This window comes from Bidens hawaiensis, unplaced genomic scaffold, assembly GCF_021521415.1.
Source record: "Bidens hawaiensis isolate Kalapana, Puna unplaced genomic scaffold, B.hawaiensis_p1.1 tig00020037_1, whole genome shotgun sequence".
In the NCBI taxonomy this organism is placed as follows: domain Eukaryota; kingdom Viridiplantae; phylum Streptophyta; class Magnoliopsida; order Asterales; family Asteraceae; genus Bidens; species Bidens hawaiensis.
The window spans coordinates 126,457-148,588 of record NW_027493049.1 but is presented as its reverse complement, the minus strand read 5'-3'; the positions used below and the strand labels follow the sequence as shown (position 1 = coordinate 148,588).

At 34.4% G+C, this 22,132-nt stretch overlaps 1 protein-coding gene across 1 annotated transcript; it reads left to right on the top strand.

Moving 5' to 3' along the window:
- Positions 1 to 3,519: 3,519 nt before the first annotated feature.
- Positions 3,520 to 5,144, top strand: LOC143559776 (PHD finger protein ING1-like). The gene is made up of 4 exons (XM_077048249.1): positions 3,520 to 3,527; positions 3,643 to 3,777; positions 3,895 to 4,042; positions 4,898 to 5,144. The coding sequence occupies exons 1-4, from the start codon at positions 3,520 to 3,522 to the stop codon at positions 5,006 to 5,008; spliced, it is 402 nt and encodes a 133-aa protein (XP_076904364.1). The 3' UTR covers positions 5,009 to 5,144.
- The last annotated feature ends 16,988 nt before the right edge of the window (positions 5,145 to 22,132 follow it).

The window sequence follows — 22,132 nt, the reverse complement described above, 5'->3', positions numbered from 1 at the left end:
CATTGCGCGGGCACCATGCTAGTTATAAAATTACACTCGACACCTACCCAACCCACCCATTTGGATACTTTCTTCTAACCATCCTGGATGGTAACTCATGTATCTTGTCACACTTGTCGTGAATTCCTATGATCTAATTTTTTTATTTTATTTTTTATTTTTTTGGAAAAATCCTGCAGCTTTTTATTTCTTTTGAAATTCTAACATGACATCTAGAGAAATAGTTAAATGCTCAAATTGTTGGTAGGTTGACAAAATCTGACACATTTACCCGAAAACTTTGTTTGTCATCAAGAAGGCCTTTAGTTTAGTGGTATTCATTATGAAAAATTGAAAATTACAATCACCTAAACATAATTTACAAATTATATGCATAACCAAGTATAATGTATAAGTGACATGTGAAATCCATTATTTTTCTTAAAGGAGTCTGTCCAATTACAATTCTAATTTAAATGAATATATATTTCTTTTGAGTCTTGTGCACAAAAACGCATTCCCTGCATTCGATCCTACGACTAAAGTATAAGCTGAGCTCCTCTCTTTCTGCGTTAAAATTGAACTTTGTTTTAGAATGTGTTAACATAAAATATAATGATCGAGCATATCAACTTACCTGGTACATTTTTATGTCTCTCTCCTTGTTTAGATAAGAGAGTTCCGAATCCACCACCGAGTTTAATAATCATGCCTACCATGGAATCGCCGGAGAAGGAACGAAAAGAAGATAGAGAGAGAAACCTTGAGCATGAGAAACAGACATCACAATAATGCAAAAGGAGGAGGAGACCAAGGAACCACACGTGTGCTTCTAGGTGGCAAGACAATTAGTTGTACCTCACGCATAATAACATGTAGCAGTAGAACACTAGAAAAAATAGAGAGCAATGAAACTTCTTGATTAATATATATATATATATTTTTGTTTATCATGTATTTATTGTCACTTAATATCAAATTATATTTTTATAACATGATCAACAGATTTCTTTTGAGTATAAAATAACATTTCTATGCATAATCATTTATTTCAATACAAAAAATATCGTAAACATGTCTTTCGGAAAGCTCTGTTTTGTACTCTTACTCATACTCATAACTTTCGGTAAGCTACAAATTACTTATTGCTTACCGTCCGTTCTATCCTTCTTATACATGAGTAATAGTTTTTATGCTGATAGATTACTTATTTTAATCTCTCTGTATGTCTAACTATTTCAAGGAGTACATTGATGATGGGAGAAGCGTGTCAAGAAAGTTGGAAGCTTAGTCATGTGATTCTCATATTTGTTTAAGCCAATGTGAACATAGAAGAGGGGTGTGGTCTGGAAAATGCGTGAGTTATGATACTTGTTTATGTGTTTGGTTTTGTTAAAAGCTATCGATAATAATAATAATAATAGGATGCCCTATGAGTTCAAATATAAGATGAAGGGATAATAACCCATGTATGGTAAAATGGTAAGATCCTATTTGATGTATTAATTTCGTATACAACATGGATAAAGGGATAAAAATACATCACAAGTTTTCGTTTCGTCTAGATCCATCTATTTCATATAAGTTTAGACCTTTATACTTGAAAGTTTTAAGCATGAATGGTTATAACAAGTATGAAACAAATTAGCGACACAAATGCTACATTGATCATTCTTTTTTTTTATGGTTTCTTAAATTCCAAATATACCATTGCAACGTGAGCACTTTTGTGTGCCCTTCGAATTTAATCTATAATATATATAAACAAAATCATAAAAATCCTACATGTCGCGATGTTGTCGCTCCCCCTTTTTTTGGAGTCACCAGATTAGACGCTTCTCATGCATTTGACCCGAATTAACGGGTATGAGTCTTACAAACCCAGATTTTCTTTAAACGGGTTATAACATCTCATTAAATTAAAAGTTATTCTCACCAAATTATTGATGTGAAAATCCTATATAATAGGATATACTAAAAATTATTATATGATTTTTTTTATAAAAAAGATTTTATTTATAATAAGAAACAATTTTATAGTAAAAAAAATAAGCGGGTCTTGGGTCTCACCAAACCTAGATAACTTTTAAACTGGGTTATAATATCTTAGTTATTTTGTCAAACCCTTTTATCATCAAACTCTAAGTATATTATAAATTCTTTACAATAAATTAAATAAACTCCAAAACAATATATAAATATTAAAAACGAATAATGTAAAACAGCCCCCGTAATATGGGGGATAAAAAATGAATGCATGGATGGATGGATGAGATCACTTACATTGGGTATAAAATGAATAATTTCGGCCAATAATCTAGTGGATCCAACGAATGTATCAATCTGATGCCGTTGGTAGGAGTGTGTAAAAAAAATCCGAAACCAAACCCAAATTATCTGAAATTCTAGACCTGGAAATTTCTAATTCAGATGGGCATTTTTGAAAAATCCGGATATCCGAAAATATATATTTTTAACTATTAAATAATAAAAATATTCATTAGATATTTCAGATAATTTTTGGATATCTGAAATAATTTTGTTCTTGAGTTAGTGATCAAAGTTTTGAGATGTTTGTGTGTTTCAAAAGTATGAAATCTGGCATGTGTTGTGAGGTTATTTATAAAGAGAAGTGTTGAAAATGTTGTTTCATAGGTGGATTCTCATATTCAACAACTTGATCAGTATCTTAAAAAGTTTTGTTTGAAGAGTAGAGGCGCGATAGGTTTATTTTTCTTTCTAAATCTGTCACACGCAGATGCGATATTATATTGTGCAGAGGTGGCAAGTAGGTTGAAATGAACTGAACGTTCAGTATCGTTCTGCGGGAAGTTCATTTAATTAATAAACGAACTAATATGAATAAAGTTTTTGTTTGTATAGTCAAACCAACGAACATGACCCATGTCTCGTTCGTTAATTTATATTCCTGCACGCTTGTTCATTTATGTTTGTTCGTTTATCTTCATTTGTGTTTGTTGGTTTACGTTTGTTAAAGTTTGTTCGTTTACGTTCATTGATATATTTATTTAATCGTTTTTGTCCAATTACAATATAGTCTGGTTTTAATAACTAGCCCAACACATTAATGTTCACAACTTCACATTTACTTTTAGTTAGTGTTAGCTCAACTATGTTCATTCATCTATGTTCACTTATGTTCGTTCTTTTGTATTTGTGAACAATTGTTCATTTATGTCCATTCAGTTGTGTTTGTTTGTTTACGTGTATTAATATATTCATTTAAGTTTTTTAGTCGCATTTCAATACAAGTCTAGGTTTTAATAACTTTTTAAGCCCAATGCATTGTTGTTCACGTTTATTTTTAAGCCCAACACATTGTCGTTCATGTTCATTAATGTTCATGCATCGTTCGTTTATACTTCTGTCAAATGAAATCAGTTTCGACCTGACCCATATGTTTGAAATCGGGTTGTAACCTTACACTTCTGATTTGGCTTTTAGCCATAAATTGGCTCCAACCGACTCGGTTTCGCCAAAACTCATCTTTAACTTTTGTTGACTATTGTGCACCTCTATATGGACCGGTGGGTTAGGTTGATCGCAAACCCATTTTTGTCCAGTTATTAATAATGATTGTTGAGTTAAATTATGATTAAAAACAGAAAAATACTAGAATAATTATATGAATTTTTGAATAAGAATCGACTCATTCGTTTGTGATATTTTTGTGGTTGTTGCAGAAAAGGAAACTGTTGCTGCAGCTGGAACACCTGGTTCGAGCCCTGAAGGCAACGGGAAGCCTGCAAAGGAAGGTGGAAGAGGAGGCCGAAAAAAGTAATAATCTTTATCATATAAACTTGTAATTTCTTGAAAAAAGTTGTTAAATTTGGTCACATATATGTCTTTGAGTTGAACTTTAACGGTCTAAGATTTTACCTTTCTGTTATTCAGGTCCCGCCTTGCTGCAGCAGCAGCTCAAGTAGCAGCTGCAAACCCACCCAGTATGGACTTGGACCTACCAGTTGACCCTAATGAACCGACATATTGTTTCTGCAACCAAGTTAGTTATGGGGAGATGGTGGCGTGTGACAACCCTGATGTAAGTTTTAGAGGTTGCAAAATGGATACGTGTGGTAACCGGTCAAAATGGGTGCTTTTGGTCCCAAAAGTTATTTTTATGAATAGTTAGCGTGCCAATATAGTGAGTTAGTGATCTAAAATTGTTCTATAATAATCTATGTGTTGGAATACAGTAATTCGCCGGCTCGGTTTGTAAATGATCTGAGGCGAGCCAGAGTCGGCTCAGCTCGTGGGTCAGCTCGTATCTGGCTAGTTGGCCCAAATTTTAGTATAATTATAATGACACTGTTAAAAAAATATAATTCTCGATCTATAAAAGACTGAAAAGAAACAAACATAATGCATATGGTATGATAAATTCTCTAAGCAGTGGCAAAGCTTGGACGTGAGGACCGGGGGGGGGGGGAGTCGGGCTCAATTTCTCGGTAACAAATGGGTAAATTTACACGACATATAAAAAAATTCGGACGGAAAAAATGTAGATTTACACTACCGATCATAAAAGAGGGGGGGGGGGGGGGCAGGTCCACCACTGGCCCTAATGATCCTTCGCCACTGTCTCTAAGTTCATAAATATTGCATGATGTGCATGTTAAAAATATTTTTTGCCTTAAATATATCAACTTGTTAAAAAAAGTTAAAATAAGTTTAACGAGCCGACTTGAGCCTTTTATGCTCCGATCTGGGACTTGAGTTTCACTTTTCAGCTCGGTAAAATAAACTAGTCAAGCCGAGCCGGCTCATTTAAGTTCGAGCTTGAGCCCGAACCAAATCTGGCTCAGCGAGGCTCGTCCCGTCCAAAGCCAGTAGTCAAATTGCCATTTTTATCAGTTTATAACCAACCAATACTAATGAGGTGGTAATATGTTCACAGTGCAAGATAGAGTGGTTCCATTATGGATGTGTTGGTCTGAAAGAGCAACCTAAAGGAAAATGGTACTGTAGCGATTGCAGCGGGATGCAAAAAAGGCGAAAGGGAAAATAAATTATTGGGCTTTTTTTTCCTGGTATTATAGGAAGTAATTGAAGATCAATTAACTTGGATTTTGTGTTTTTTTAGTGTTTGAATTGATGTTTTGTGCTACATTTTGTCATTAGTAGTAAACTGCGTAGTTGACATTTAGTATGAACTCAGAGTACCTCGTCTTTGTTAAAAGTTAGTTTGCTAAATGTTCACCAGATTGAACCTGTTTATTGGTAAACGGGTCGATCCATGACCATGTTGATCCTGTTATTCTCAAATGGGTACATTTTGTTAAAACTAGCTAAAATAAAAACAAGTTGAAGTATAAAAGAGTAGAAGTCAACTAAAGTGTATTCAAAGTGCATGCAATCTCTTTCTTCCCAAGACTTAAACCTAAAATTACATTTAGCTGTCATTTTAAAAATTATTCTCAACGAGACGTGCATGCGCCTCTTAATTCTTTAACTTATGTTGGAACAAATGGTGGTTCTCATCTATTACTCAGTTTAGCGAACAGGAGGTCCTTAGTAGATTTTAGCTTGTGCCAAGTGAATGAGAATATCATGTTTTTATTTTTTATTCTTACTTTTGATTGAAACATTACATCTTGACATGTGAATATTGATTTTTCTTTATTATATACATATACAAACCTTATGAACTCACCAACATTATTGTTGACAAAAATATGATATTCAAAATGTGTTGCGGGTTAAGGATCATTGAAGATTATAAGAAAACTTAGTGATACATTTAGGATATTATTAAAATAAATATATTAGTCTATTCGATGTATTGTATTTGAATTTCAAACAAAATGTGTACTTATAAATTGATGAAACAATTAAATATTATGGTTGCTTCATTAGTGTCTTTGAGCTATGAATAATAATCAACTTGCAGTCCCGATGTATAATCCACCTAAGGTCAGACAGTTACGTTATGGGATCTACGTTATTACCATTGTATTTTCTTTTTAAGTGTAAACCAGTTTATAACATTGTGAAATACGCATATGCGATATTTTTAAAATCACAATAAGTACATATTAATATTCTCAAAAACGTCTTTACTAGTAAGTATTTTCACATACAATTTGTATAAATGAGTTGATTAACGAAATTGGGTTTGTTTAATTTTATCATACCATGCTTAATAATATATATTTTCCTTTAAAATGTTTGATAAAATGAATAAAACCCGTATATTTTTTGTCACTTAGTATTACTGGTTGAATTAATTTGAAAATATTTCTAATCCATTAAATTTTTCTCACACTCATTACACATAAACTTGAGCCATTGGGGTTGTGGTCCAATGGTAGAGGCAAAGCTTTTGATACACTAAGATTTGGGGAGGTTGTAGGTTCAAAACCCACTTCCAACAAGGGATTAAGAAATTCACCTTTTAAAAAAATTACACATAAACTTGAGTGTATGACGAACTTTATGTCACTTTGAACATGCATTTATTGTTTCTTAGAGTCATTAATATCATTTATTTAATGTTATTCAATATCCTTAATATAATGTATTTGTTGTTAATTAATTAATACTAGGAATCGTGCCCGCGCCTTGCGGCGGGCCGAGGCAGTGCCGTGATCTGTTTGTGTTAAGACATGCTGATAAATTATAACCAATCATAACTGATAATCGTTGATAAAAAGTAGGCATATCAACCTAGCATACACGCACGCTTAATGTGCCAGTATCTATACTATATATAAAGCATGAGTTAGGGACCTCTTAAATTTTAAGAGGTACCAAACTCATTGCTTTATATACAACACCTAATGCACCAAAATTTAAAAAACTAGGGGTAATTAAGTCTTTACATACAAAAATATACTTATAATTTTGGTCCCTCAACTTCACTACTTTTTTTTACCTTTTTTGTAAAGTTTAATAATAGTTATACATATGCCCTCTAATTCAAAACCAACTACCCCACGACTTTTTAACGAGCATAATTTTTTCACACGTTAATATTTTTTCAAAAAAATTACGTCATAAAAACGAGCATTTTATTCTCTTTAATTTGGGTATAATATTGTTATGGTTTTTAGTTTTAAAAATTTAGCATGTTACGCGCTTACCATTTGGAACCGGGTAACAAGTCGAGTCGGGCGAGTTCGGATCATTTATAAAAGTATAATAGGGTCGGAATGAGTCGATACAAAACAATGGTTATGGTTCGGGTTCGAGTAGAAATGGGCCAGATCAAAACGTTGTCGAGTCAGAACGGGTTTGGGGCCATAACGGGTTGGTTTAAAAAATGATTTATTTCAAGTTACTGTATATTGGTTTAGCATTTTTAATGTCAGTAACGTGCATTCCCGTCCGGTTACACGTGTTCAATCTTTGATTACACGCAACTGGCTTTGCACGAGTTACACGCCCAATTTTAGGCTATGTGCTCACTGTCATCAGGTGACGTATGTACCGACACGGACTATGCGTTAGATATTGAGTTGCGCGTGCGTCCCGCTGCATTGCGCGGGCACCATGCTAGTTATAAAATTACACTCGACACCTACCCAACCCACCCATTTGGATACTTTCTTCTAACCATCCTGGATGGTAACTCATGTATCTTGTCACACTTGTCGTGAATTCCTATGATCTAATTTTTTTATTTTATTTTTTATTTTTTTGGAAAAATCCTGCAGCTTTTTATTTCTTTTGAAATTCTAACATGACATCTAGAGAAATAGTTAAATGCTCAAATTGTTGGTAGGTTGACAAAATCTGACACATTTACCCGAAAACTTTGTTTGTCATCAAGAAGGCCTTTAGTTTAGTGGTATTCATTATGAAAAATTGAAAATTACAATCACCTAAACATAATTTACAAATTATATGCATAACCAAGTATAATGTATAAGTGACATGTGAAATCCATTATTTTTCTTAAAGGAGTCTGTCCAATTACAATTCTAATTTAAATGAATATATATTTCTTTTGAGTCTTGTGCACAAAAACGCATTCCCTGCATTCGATCCTACGACTAAAGTATAAGCTGAGCTCCTCTCTTTCTGCGTTAAAATTGAACTTTGTTTTAGAATGTGTTAACATAAAATATAATGATCGAGCATATCAACTTACCTGGTACATTTTTATGTCTCTCTCCTTGTTTAGATAAGAGAGTTCCGAATCCACCACCGAGTTTAATAATCATGCCTACCATGGAATCGCCGGAGAAGGAACGAAAAGAAGATAGAGAGAGAAACCTTGAGCATGAGAAACAGACATCACAATAATGCAAAAGGAGGAGGAGACCAAGGAACCACACGTGTGCTTCTAGGTGGCAAGACAATTAGTTGTACCTCACGCATAATAACATGTAGCAGTAGAACACTAGAAAAAATAGAGAGCAATGAAACTTCTTGATTAATATATATATATATATTTTTGTTTATCATGTATTTATTGTCACTTAATATCAAATTATATTTTTATAACATGATCAACAGATTTCTTTTGAGTATAAAATAACATTTCTATGCATAATCATTTTATTTCAATACAAAAAATATCGTAAACATGTCTTTCGGAAAGCTCTGTTTTGTACTCTTACTCATACTCATAACTTTCGGTAAGCTACAAATTACTTATTGCTTACCGTCCGTTCTATCCTTCTTATACATGAGTAATAGTTTTTATGCTGATAGATTACTTATTTTAATCTCTCTGTATGTCTAACTATTTCAAGGAGTACATTGATGATGGGAGAAGCGTGTCAAGAAAGTTGGAAGCTTAGTCCATGTGATTCTCATATTTGTTTAAGCCAATGTGAACATAGAAGAGGGGTGTGGTCTGGAAAATGCGTGAGTTATGATACTTGTTTATGTGTTTGGTTTTGTTAAAAGCTATCGATAATAATAATAATAATAGGATGCCCTATGAGTTCAAATATAAGATGAAGGGATAATAACCCATGTATGGTAAAATGGTAAGATCCTATTTGATGTATTAATTTCGTATACAACATGGATAAAGGGATAAAAATACATCACAAGTTTTCGTTTCGTCTAGATCCATCTATTTCATATAAGTTTAGACCTTTATACTTGAAAGTTTTAAGCATGAATGGTTATAACAAGTATGAAACAAATTAGCGACACAAATGCTACATTGATCATTCTTTTTTTTTATGGTTTCTTAAATTCCAAATATACCATTGCAACGTGAGCACTTTTGTGTGCCCTTCGAATTTAATCTATAATATATATAAACAAAATCATAAAAATCCTACATGTCGCGATGTTGTCGCTCCCCCTTTTTTTGGAGTCACCAGATTTGCTTAATTTTTAAATAGACGCTTCTCATGCATTTGACCCGAATTAACAGGTATGAGTCTTACCAAACCCAGATTTTCTTTAAACGGGTTATAACATCTCATTAAATTAAAAGTTATTCTCACCAAATTATTGATGTGAAAATCCTATATAATAGGATATACTAAAAATTATTATATGATTTTTTTTATAAAAAAGATTTTATTTATAATAAGAAATAATTTTATAGTAAAAAAAATAAGCGGGTCTTGGGTCTCACCAAACCTAGATAACTTTTAAACCGGGTTATAATATCTTAGTTATTTGTCAAACCCTTTTATCATCAAACTCTAAGTATACTATAAATTCTTTACAATAAATAAAATAAACTCCAAAACAATATATAAATATTAAAAACGAATAATGTAAAACAGCCCTCGTAATACGGGGGATAAAAAATGAATGCATGGATGGATGGATGGATGAGATCACTTACATTGGGTATAAAATGAATAATTTCGGCCAATAATCTAGTGGATCCAACGAATGTATCAATCTGATGCCGTTGGGTAGGAGTGTGTAAAAAAAATCCGAAACCAAACCCAAATTATCTGAAATTCTAGACCTGGAAATTTCTAATTCAGATGGGCATTTTTTAAAAATCCGGATATCCGAAAATATATATTTTTAACTATTAAATAATAAAAATATTCATTAGATATTTCAGATAATTTTTGGATATCTGAAATAATTTTGTTCTTGAGTTTGTGATCAAAGTTTTGAGATGTTTGTGTGTTTCAAAAGTATGAAATCTGGCATGTGTTGTGAGGTTATTTATAAAGAGAAGTGTTGAAAATGTTGTTTCATAGGTGGATTCTCATATTCAACAACTTGATCAGTATCTTAAAAAGTTTGTTTGAAGAGTAGAGGCGCGATAGGTTTATTTTTCTTTCTAAATATGTCACACGCAGATGCGATATTATTGTGCAGAGGTGGCAAGTAGGTTGAAATGAACTGAACGTTCAGTAACGTTATGCGGGAAGTTCATTTAATTAATAAACGAACTAATATGAATAAAGTTTTTGTTTGTATAGTCAAACCAACGAACATGACCCATGTCTCGTTCGTTAATTTATATTCCTGCACGCTTGTTCATTTATGTTTGTTCGTTTATCTTCATTTGTGTTTGTTGGTTTACGTTTGTTAAAGTTTGTTCGTTTACGTTCATTGATATATTTATTTAATCGTTTTTGTCCAATTACAATATAGTCTGGTTTTAATAACTAGCCCAACACATTATTGTTCACAACTTCACATTTACTTTTAGTTAGTGTTAGCTCAACTATGTTCATTCATCTATGTTCACTTATGTTCGTTTGTTTACGTTCATGAACCATTCACTTATATTATTAACGTACAATCATCTAACTATACTATTAAAATAATAGACTTTAATTCAACATGACCTCTTCCTATTGGTGTATTCTTAAACTTTTCATTTTTATCTACCACTTCTCTATTTTTCATGTGAATAATTTTTTTTAAAATAAATTAAAATAGTAGACAATCAATGATTATTAATAATTCATGTGAATTAGAAAAAAACAATAAATTAAAATACTAGACAATCAGTGATTATTAATAATTATTAAATATTTTTAAAATCTGGTCAAACATCATAATTAACCTATTAATATAATTAAGATATTAATTATCTTAATTATTATACGAATTTAAAAACTTACTAAATCATCCCATTTACATTATATAAATCTCAAGATTGAAAACCCAAACCATTTTAATCTCTGTCTCTCTCTTCGTTTCCTCTATCTTTCGGCTTATTCCTCCACCGTCTCCTATATACCGGTAATGGCCAATTTTGTTATATGTTTTTCCGGTAAGTTTATATTGTTTTCCTGTGATGTTTTATATTTATTTTAATTGTTATATGATTTTTTTATAATCTCTTTAAGTTGTAAATCAAAAATCCAAGATTGAATTTATGTGTTGAATTTATTACGGTTTTCAGGTAACGTTGCGCATACGCGCGTAAAGACCCGGCAATGGGTTGGTGTACGGCCCCGAACCCGGTAGCCCTACTTTAGCGTCGGATTTACTCATAAACACAGTCCTTCAAATCAGAGTTTATTAAAACTTTTCGCGAAATATAAAACATCAATCATTTGTTACAAAACATTAAATCTTTTCTTTGATACCATAACACAAAACTTTATATTCAAAACATCTTTACTTCTTTCTTCAGATGCCAGCCGTTCAATCCATGTCATGCGTCATCCTCTTGCTAGCTCTGTAATCGGCTCACCTGCGTGCATACTAAAAGTCAGCTACGCTGAGTGAGTTCTAGTTAATCAGGCAACATACAATTTTATTCTCATATATTTCTTAACGTATCCGAAGACACACATTTCTACCTTAACCTCGTATAAATATCCATGGGAGGATCATCACGTAATATCTATTAAAAGAACTTTTACCATTACCATACTATATATAATTTCCATAGGAAGAACACTCTGTATACTTTCCATTGAAGGAACACTTTACTATCCATTGAAGGAACACTATACTTTCCATAGAAGGAACCCTATACTTTCCATTGAAGGAACCCTATACTTTCCATTGAAGGAACACTATACTTTCCATTGAAGGAACACTATATTTTCCATTGAAGGAACCCTATACTTTCCATTGAAGGAACACTATACTTTCCATTGAAGGAACACTATCTATAAGTTGATATTTATTATCCATGTAAGGAGCTAATCACTTCCCTCGACGATACGTGCAATATCCGAAGATCGTTCACGTACCGTCAAGCAATCAATCGTATCTATCACATATACCATACACGACATACACATAAAATTATATCCTTTCATTCATACTTTCTTACTTTCATACTTTCATATCTTACTTTATAAAGAGCATTACGCCCTACATTCCTCGAGTATTATTAGGGCTCGGTACCCTCCTTCCTCGAGTATTATTAGGGCTCGGTACCCTCCTTCCTCGAGTATTATTAGGGCTCGGTACCCTCCTTCCTCGAGTATTATTAGGGCTCGGTACCCTCTTTCCTCGAGTATTATTAGGGCTCGGTCCCTCTTTCCTCGAATATTAGTAGGGTTCGGTTCCCTAGTTCTCGAATATTAGTAGGGTTCGATTCCCTCTTCGTTACCATACAACCATACATCATACCTCGAGTATTATTAGGGCTCGGTACCCTTTTCGTAACCATACAACCATACAACCGTCATTTCCTTCTTTTATTAACTTTATCACATTTATACACATAAGCATACATATCATACTTACCTTATACAAAGCGCTACAACCTGACAGTACGTGCAATATCCGAAGATCGTTCACGTACCATCAAGCAATCATTCATACATATCATATCATTCACATAAGGCATACACTTATCTCTTAGGATAAGCGTATTAACAAACGTATCGAGTATGCACACAGCCCCGAAAACATAACACATAAATGGGGCTAGAAACTCACCTGAACTCTGCTTCTTTTTCTGATAGCTGTAAATCCCTTCTTTAACTGAGCTCGGCTGACTGAACAAGTTACACGTATCAATTAACTATCACTTCTCATAATGTATTTCTATCTTTATATGACCCACAACTAACGGGGGTCAGGGGGCAGCAGCGGGGTCTAGGGGCGGCAGCCCCTAGCAGGGTCCAAGGGGCAGAGCCCCTGGCTGGGGTCGAGCTGCCAGTCAGCTTGGAAAAAATTTATTTCCATTAACTGTCTTAACACATTTTTCATTAGATTTTTAATTTATTTTCTAATCGAACTTGGCTTTAGGCGAAGTTAAACCTCAGGAGAACTTGGCTTTAGGCGAAGTTAAACCTCAGGCGAACTTAGCTTTAGGCGAAGTTAAACCTCATGCGAACTTAGCTTTAGGCGAAGTTAAACCTCAGGCGAACTTGGCTTTAGGCGAAGTTAAACCTCAGGCGAACTTAGCTTTAGGCGAAGTTAAACCTCAGGCGAACTTAGCTTTAGGCGAAGTTAAACCTCAGGCGAACTTGTCATCAGGCGAACTTAAACCTCAGGCGAACTTGTCATCAGGCGAACTTAGCTTGCAGGCGAAGTTCATCAGGCGAACTTAGCTTGCAGGCGAAGTTCATCGCTTGAAGGCGAAGTTGCCAAGATGAAGGCGAAGTTGCCCAGACAGCCTGCTGTTTGGTTTCTGTCCAACATTTCGAGCGATTTTAACACCCCCGCTATGGTTCAATATCACCCACCACGCTTCCCGACCATTTCCGGTCACTTAACACTAAAAAGCTTGGATATTTAAACTTCAAAGTTCAAGAATCTTACCTTTTTGAGCTTGTTTGGATCTCCTTTAACTTGTTACGCAACTAGTCGCCCTCTCTCACTCTCGGATCAGTCCGATTCTTCCCTTGGCTCGGCCCGGTTCCGGCAAAGTTAGTGTATGTGTGTGTGGAGTGTGCTTGGATAAAGATAGAATGAAGATATTTTGGGGTGTTAGGGTATTTATATCCCTGAGATCCCATGGACCTAAGGCCCATTCTCATTTAACCCATCCTAATTAATCCAAGTCCACAACCCACATCCATTACCCAACACTAACCCGACCCATACCAACTCCTATTCTATTATTTATTTCCTGATAACCCTGGTAAACTTTCTCTTTATTATAAAGTAATATAATTAATATTACTTGGAAATTTCGGGATGTTACAGTTGGAAGACACATGGCCGAGGGCCTCTTCGCTCTAAAGCAGCTCTAGGAAGGGAGGTTTTCCGGCAACGTTTTATATTTATTTTAATTTTTATATTACTTTGTTATAATATCTTTAGATTCTATATCAAAATCCAAGATTGAATTGATATGGTGAAGTTATTACGGTTTTCCGGTATGGTTTTATATTTATTATAATTGTTATATGATTTTGTTATAATCTCTTTATGTTGTATATCAAAATCCAAGATTTAATTTATATGTTGAAGTTATTACGCTTTTCCTGTAAGGTTTTATTTAATAATCTATCATATTATTCCTAATGTTATTCCGGTAATTATATTTCATACTCCATTTGATACTCTTATCATATTATCACGATAAGGTTTTATATCAATTACAATTATTTTTGTTTTTTGTTTTTGTTTGTATTTATATTAATAATTATATGTTTTTTTTTCTATAATCTCTTTAGGTTATGTATCAAAATCGAAGATTCAATGGAGATCTTCACTATTTCGTTTTTCTGGTAACGCGATTCAAATTTTTCGGTTGTAAATTATATCATCGATTTTACATATTTTCACATGATTCAAATCTTTCATAATTTGTAATTTATTTATTATGTGATATTAATATTAATATTTAATTTTATCATTTCAGGTTATTGTCCCCAACTTAATATAGCTAATTTCATGGATTGAGGATTGTTTGATAAGATGTCTTTTATTTTTGTTTAATACTGATGTATGATGTGCTTGAAGTAGTCAAATAATAAATAACTAAAATTATACTACTCTAGACACTAAGTAATATTCTAGACCCTTAAAGTTAACTTAAACTACTAACCGGCAAGTGAACCGATCGACTCTAGTACAGCTAAGTAAGTCCGGATATCGAACCCACGAGACTCTTTAAATTACGAAACTAGCAAATTAGACTCAACTACAAGACACGACTATTTATTAATAATATTTGAGGGAGGAATTTAATACTATTAATTAAAACTTAATAATAACTAACTAATGATTACTTTAATTACTTAATAATATAACTAATAATAAAATATTAAAACCTAACCCTAATTTATATAATAATAATAAAACATAATCATTACTAATTAATTTAATAATAAAACCTTAACCCTAATTACTTTTAACTAATTAAACAATTAAAAAACTTAATTTAATTCAGATGACAAAGATGACTACCTAGGCTAGAATCCCCAAAGTTACGGTTATTAATTAAATGGAAAACTCACGTTATGGAACTGGGATCAAAAAATAGACCCTTGACAGAAAACCCGAACAGGACCCTTGAACTTCAAGAAGACGCCTATGGATTTATAACAAGTTTTAAGACTCACCAGTTTTATATTAAACTTCCTTACGTTTATTTAATCGCTTATGTCTAAGTATCTTTTATAACGAAAACCTACCTTACAGCGCGGAATTCAAAAGATAGCAAACCAGACCCAATTAATTTAATAGACTAAGCTGACAATCAAACATAGACGGATTCCTTACAAAGAACTAAATCTAGCAATCCCGACAAGCAAAGATTTATCAACAACCTATCACCTTACAGCTTTCTAGGTTGGCAGTTCACTTTTATCTATTTACTTGATTTTAATGTTTCTATGATTTTACTGCATATTAATCACAAACTAGCCAAGAACACACAGTAAATGACCTAACAAAACCCTATCCTATGAAACAATCAACAAGGGCAATGTGAAACAATAAATTCAAGTAAACAAAACCAAGCAATCATACGCATTAATTAAATCAAACTCAACCGTTTACTTAGAACATAAAATCCATAACGAAACGAAAATCCAAATAAAATCAAACCGAACTAAGGTTCATCACGACCTAGGTAGTTTATGGAATTTAGCCTAGCATCATAAAGTCTAAATCAAACAAAACGAATAATAACGAAAACATGGTGAAAATATAAGAAACGGGGAATCGAAGATGATAAAACCCGTAAACTCGAACGTGAACGTGTAGCTCTTCACCGGATGTCCTGTGACATCCCACATCGGTTGGGAAGAAGAACTAAGCCTTCTTTATAAGGAGGTGGATACCTTCCCCATCATAACGCGTTTTGGGCGCTTAATGGTTGTGGATGAGTGGAGAATTCCACAGTTAAGCGTGCTCAGGTGGGAGAAGTATGAGGATGGGTGACCATCTGGGCAACCAAAAGCAAATCCGTAAGGTGATGGTGGTATGTCCCGGCCAAAGCGGACAATATTATGGTGCAGTGGTAGCTGGGTTGTTACAAATGGTAACAATGCCAGGGCCGGACCGGTGGTGCCAGGTCCCGCGAGGACGCTGGACCCTTAAGGGGGGTGGATTGTGACATCCCACATCGGTTGAGAAGGAGAACTAAGCCTTCTTTATAAGGAGGTGGATACCTTCCCCATCATAAAGCGTTTTGGGCGCTTAATGGTAGTGGATGAGTGGAGAATTCCACAGTTAAGCGTGCTCAGGTGAGAGATGTATGAGGATGGGTGACCACCTGGGCAACCAAAAGTAAATCCGTGAGGCGATGGTGGTACGTCCCGGCCAAAGCGGACAATATTATGGTGCGGTGGTAGCTGGGTTGTTACATGTCCTCTTGCCTTCAAAATCACCAACAAACTCGTAAAATAGCTCCAAGAACTCTCCAAAATCGGCCAAGGGTTTCAGGTTATGTCAGGTTTAAGTTAAAAGTGTTTAAATAACCAAAACAAGGCCCGACATTAAGTGAAAACGAAATTAATTAAACCTAGTGTTGCCTAGGCGCCGCGCGGAGAGCATTTGGCCTTCCACCTTAGCGCGGCGCGGCGTGCTTTTCCATGGGGGCCGGTCAGGTCTGACGCGATCCGGATCTCCGTTTCGGCTCGTTTCAGCTCGTTTTTCGCCCTTTTTAATCATGATCAAATCCCGGAACCTACGACACACAAAAACGTTAGTAGTATACAAATCTTGACTAAAAACGAACAAAAACAATTAAAATATTAAATAAAATAAACAAGGGAAACATATATATTTAGCATTATATCAAATATCCCCACACTTATTCTTTTTCTTTTTTCGTCCCTGAAAAAGTTTGATGCAGTTGGATCAGAATCGGAAAATTAAAGTCTAACAAACATATAGGTTAAGTTTTAAAGCTCAGAAAAACGCAAAAACCGCGATCACCGATATTGTTGTCCACTTAAACCCATGCCTTAATTTTTACCGGACAAATATGATCCGACAATTTTTACTCAGTGGTTTACACAATTAAGACCCGCTTATTTTCAGCTTTTACCGGACCAGACCACCCCAACTTGACTTAAACCTCAAATTAGCAGAATTAAAACTTTTGTTGCTCTATTTTTCATGAATAGTTAAGACGATCAAGGATATTGTTTATCCACCTAAGCTTAAGCATCAAAGTATACCAAGCAGTCATTAGATGCGATTAAGGTTCAATTAATTTATAGTTAGTGTTCCTCACAACATGACATACCCCCGTTATCAAGCAATACACCGAACCATCACCATAGGTGAGTATGCAAAATTTCATCTGTAGGGCTTACATGTAGCGTGTCCCTTGTGGTCCGTTTTTAATGGTAATGAGACGCGAGCAAGGGGACCCCACATGGCTAACAGCGTGGATGATCAAGTCTGTAGTGTATTTGTACTTTTGTACGTTTGTGATCATGTTTAAAGACTTATAAGGGTTTGCTCTTTTTAGATTTATTTAAATATTCACAACCCCATTTGAAATTGTGAATACCCAGATGAATAGTCGGCATACAGACCCATGGTCTCCGGACCCGAAGCATCCCATCAATACAAGATTTAAGGTTATAAAACCATACGCCGATGAGGTGCAAAACACTAAACTAGAAGTTTAAGATTTATATCACATGCTACACGGCATACTCTAACGTTAAACCTACCCAAGCATCATATGATAACGTATTCTGATTTTTTTAAAATTTATGATATTTTCACTTTTTCATACCAATAATTGAGGCTTGAGTATGACCAGAACTTTCATTACTTATTTTCCACGGACCAAACGCTTTACTCACAAAAGATTTCCGTTTTAACCATTTTATCAAATTTGCCCTTTCATTTTCAAAGCTGAGCCTACCGACACATCCCAAGTTAAGTGAGCTTTCTTTTATTTATCTCATATTATTAGTAGTTTGAAAAACCAATTTCCGATAAATATCATCATCTCCCACTTTAACGCAAAAAAACTATATTCAATGGACATTTTTAAAACATTTTTCAATTTTTTTTTTGTTTTTTTATTTTATAAGTTAAATTTAAACTACGACTCAAATATCCTATCCCCACACTTAAATTTTGCATTGTCCTCAATGCAAGGATAAGGACGACTTAAAAAAATAAAATAAAATTTGACTACAAAAACTAAAACTCTAAAAATTATAAAAACAAAATAAAAGGTTAATATGCTAGATAATGGAAAAGACTTAGCTGGTAACATGCGCATGAAACATGATGCTAAAGTCTTCTTCCATGAATGCCCTCCAACTACGAACGTGCTCAGCAAATGGTAACTCCTTCTCTCACGAACGTAAGCGGCCAAAACAAAACAAACATGTCTAAAGATGCATCTTATCAAAATGATAGATATTATGCAATTAAAGTATTTTACCAACCAACAAATAAATCATGAATAATTAGCAGCAAATAAATAAATATAAAGTATACGGCTCCACTGCTACTCCATCCCCACACTTGTCTTTTTCAATATACTCTTCCTTGGGGATCATCTCTCTAGTTCACTCAATCTTTCTTTTACCTAGAAAAACTCAAAAATACAAAAACAAAAAAGAACTGCAAAAAACTACGTTAGTGACTCGATTAATTATACAAACTCCGCGAAACCTCCCCACAGTTGAAATTAATCAGGAGGTTTCTCCTTAATCTGGACCCTATCTAACCCATTTAGTTTCACCCGGAATTTATCAAACATTAATATATCAATGATGGATCCGTAAAATATTAAATTAAAATTAAAAATCAGTAACGGTTCAGACCACCTATATTTAAACTTACCTGGCAAGAGCCGAATGCGTTGTAAGTATCGAGAAGACTGGTCGTGTTTGACTATTAATGGCTTTTTCACTCCCGTAGACCATCTTCTAAAGTATACGCAAGTTCGGTTTTCAGGTAACCTATCATCCTCGACCTTCTCCCGTGGTTTTAATTCCCGAGAAGCATTCAAAACACAATCCACGGGTCGGCAATAGTGTTCTTCCTCTAACACCACATCCTCATCTACACTGTCCTCTACAAGTAGGGCCTCAAAAACGCAACATCTGCATTAACGTCCAATGTACCCCCTTGTCATACTCTGACAATCCATCCAACTCCAGATCAAGGAATTCATCTTCCTCACTCAATTCATTCACAACCTTTTCCTCAACGCCAAACATCAACTCATGTGTATCCCCCAAATCCATGTCATCCTTTATCTCTTCTTCCTTCACTAACGATCTCTGATAAGCAGCCCATTCTTCTTCATTTATTTCATCATCAGAGTCACTGTAAAAACCTGCAAAATCAACAACGCATACCTGTGTGTCTTGAGGTGGGACTTTATCAGCCACTCGTGTCTCCGTATCTGAAATGTTCTCCTCTGAATCATCTATATACTCCATGATTAGCTCTTTCCCTTCTTCTGGAAACATCGGGAACAACTCGCCCAACCGATTCGTTTCCCAAATAATTGCCTTCCGTATCATACTTATAACCAGGTGTCGGTTGTTCCTCCGGCTACACACTATCATCTTCGGTTTCTCGAATAAATTCGCTATCTGACTCGTACACGCATTGGGATATCTGCCTTGACCCTTTTTCCACCTTTGTCAGTATTCCGAAGATTTCTTTAACTGCATCTTGGAGACCTGCAAAAACAGATAGTTGATTTCTTAGCATAGCATCATGTTCAGCTAATGTTTGTTGGTATTGAGCATCCTTCTCTAATAGCCGGGTCAACAACTCCTCGATCTTATTCAAATACTCCTCAGAACCCCTGTTGGGGTTGCTTTTGGAATGTTGACCATAATCTTGCCCTTTTTTGTATTGATATCCCTGATCCGGTTCGTTATAAAAATATGATGAGGACCCCTGTGAAAGATAAGACTGTTGCTGCTCATAGGGGTTAGTACAATAATATGAACATCTATGAGTTAAATGAAGACCACCACACGTATCACAATTAGGGTGAGCACTATAATATGGACATTTAATGGCAAAGTGAGGACCGTCACAAATTTCACACATAATTCAAGAATTTAAATAAACAAAAGGCATAGACAATTAGACACCTACGACTCAAAGCAAAAAAATAAATACGTAAAAATCTAATTAACTAAAACCCTAAAAACTCAAAAGCAAAAAACATAATAGCACGTATATAGCGAGTAAGTCCAATCATAGCTAATAACGCAATTGCTAAGAGTTCCCCGGAAACGGCGTCAAAAACTTGATGTGCTTGAAGTAGTCAAATAATAAATAACTAAAATTATACTAATCTAGACACTAAGTAATATTCTAGACCCTTAAACTTAACTTAAAATACTAACCGGCAAGTGAACCGATTGACTCTAGTACAACTAAGTAAGTCCGGATATCGAACCAACGAGACTCTTTAAATTACGAAACTAGCAAATTAGACTCAACTACAAGACACGACTATTTATTAATAATATTTGAGGGGGAATTTAATACTATTAATTAAAACTTAATAATAACTAACTAATGATTACTTTAATTACTTAATAATATAACTAATAATAAAATATTAAAACCTAACCCTAATTTATATAATAAAAATAAAACATGATCATTGCTAATTAATTTAATAATAAAACCTTAACCCTAATTACTTTTAACTAATTAAACAATTAAAAACTTAGATTAATTCAGATGACAAAGATAACTACCTAGGCTAGAATCCCCAAAGTTACGGTTATTAATTAAATGGAAAACTCACGTTATGGAACTGGGATCATAAAATAGACCCTTGACAGAAAACCCGAACAGGACCCTTGAACTTCAAGAAGACGCCTATGGATTTCTAACAAGTTTTAAGACTCACCAGTTTTATATTAAACTTTCTTACGGTTATTTAATCGCTTACGTCTAAGTATCTTTTATAACGAAAACCTACCTTACAGCGCGGAATTCAAAAGATAGCAAAGCAGACCCAATTAATTTAATAGACTAAGCTGACAATCAAACATAGACGGACTCCTTACGAAGAACTAAATCTAGCAATCCCGACAAGCAAAGATCTATCAACAACCTATCACCTTACAGCTTTCTAGGCTAGCAGTTCACTTTTATCTATTTACTTGATTTTATTGTTTCTATGATTTTAATGCATATTAATCACAAACTAGCCAAGAGCACAAAGTAAATGACCTAACAAAACCCTATCATATGAAACAATCAACAAAGGCAATGTGAAACAATAAATTCATATAAACAAAACCAAGCAATCATACGCATTAATTAAATCAAACTCAACCGTTTACTTAGAACATAAAATCCATAACGAAACGAAAACCCAAATAAAATCAAACCGAACTAAGGTTCATCACGACCTAGGTAGTTTATGGAATTTAGCCTAGCATTATAAAGTCTAAATCAAACAAAACGAATAATAACGAAAACATGGTGAAAATATAAGAAACGGGGAATCGAAGATGATAAAACCCGTAAACTCGAACGTGAACGTGTAGCTCTTCACCGGATGTCCTCTTGCCTTCAAAATCACCAACAAACTTGTAAAATAGCTCCAAGAACTCTCCAAAATCGGCCAAGGGTTTCAGGTTTTGTCAGGTTTAAGTTAAATGTGTTTAAATAACCAAAACAAGGCCCGACATTAAGCGAAAACGAAATTAATTAAGCCTAGTGTTGCCTAGGCACCACGCGGAGGGCATTTGGCCTTCCTCCTTCGCGCGGAGCGGCGTGCGTTTCTATGGGGGCCGGTCAGACCGGTCCGGTCTGACCGGTTCTCTGTTCCGACCCTTCCTGACGCGTTCCGGATCTCCGTTTCGGCTCGTTTCAGCTCGTTTTTCGCCCTTTTTAATCACGATCAAATCCC

What these genes read in the sequence shown, in the direction of transcription:
- LOC143559776 (XM_077048249.1), top strand. An exon ending in GGAAGAGGAGGCCGAAAAAA is followed by an intron (nt 3,778 to 3,894) that starts GTAATAATCTTT and finishes TCTGTTATTCAG; the next exon opens with GTCCCGCCTTGCTGCAGCAG. An exon ending in TGGCGTGTGACAACCCTGAT is followed by an intron (nt 4,043 to 4,897) that starts GTAAGTTTTAGA and finishes ATATGTTCACAG; the next exon opens with TGCAAGATAGAGTGGTTCCA.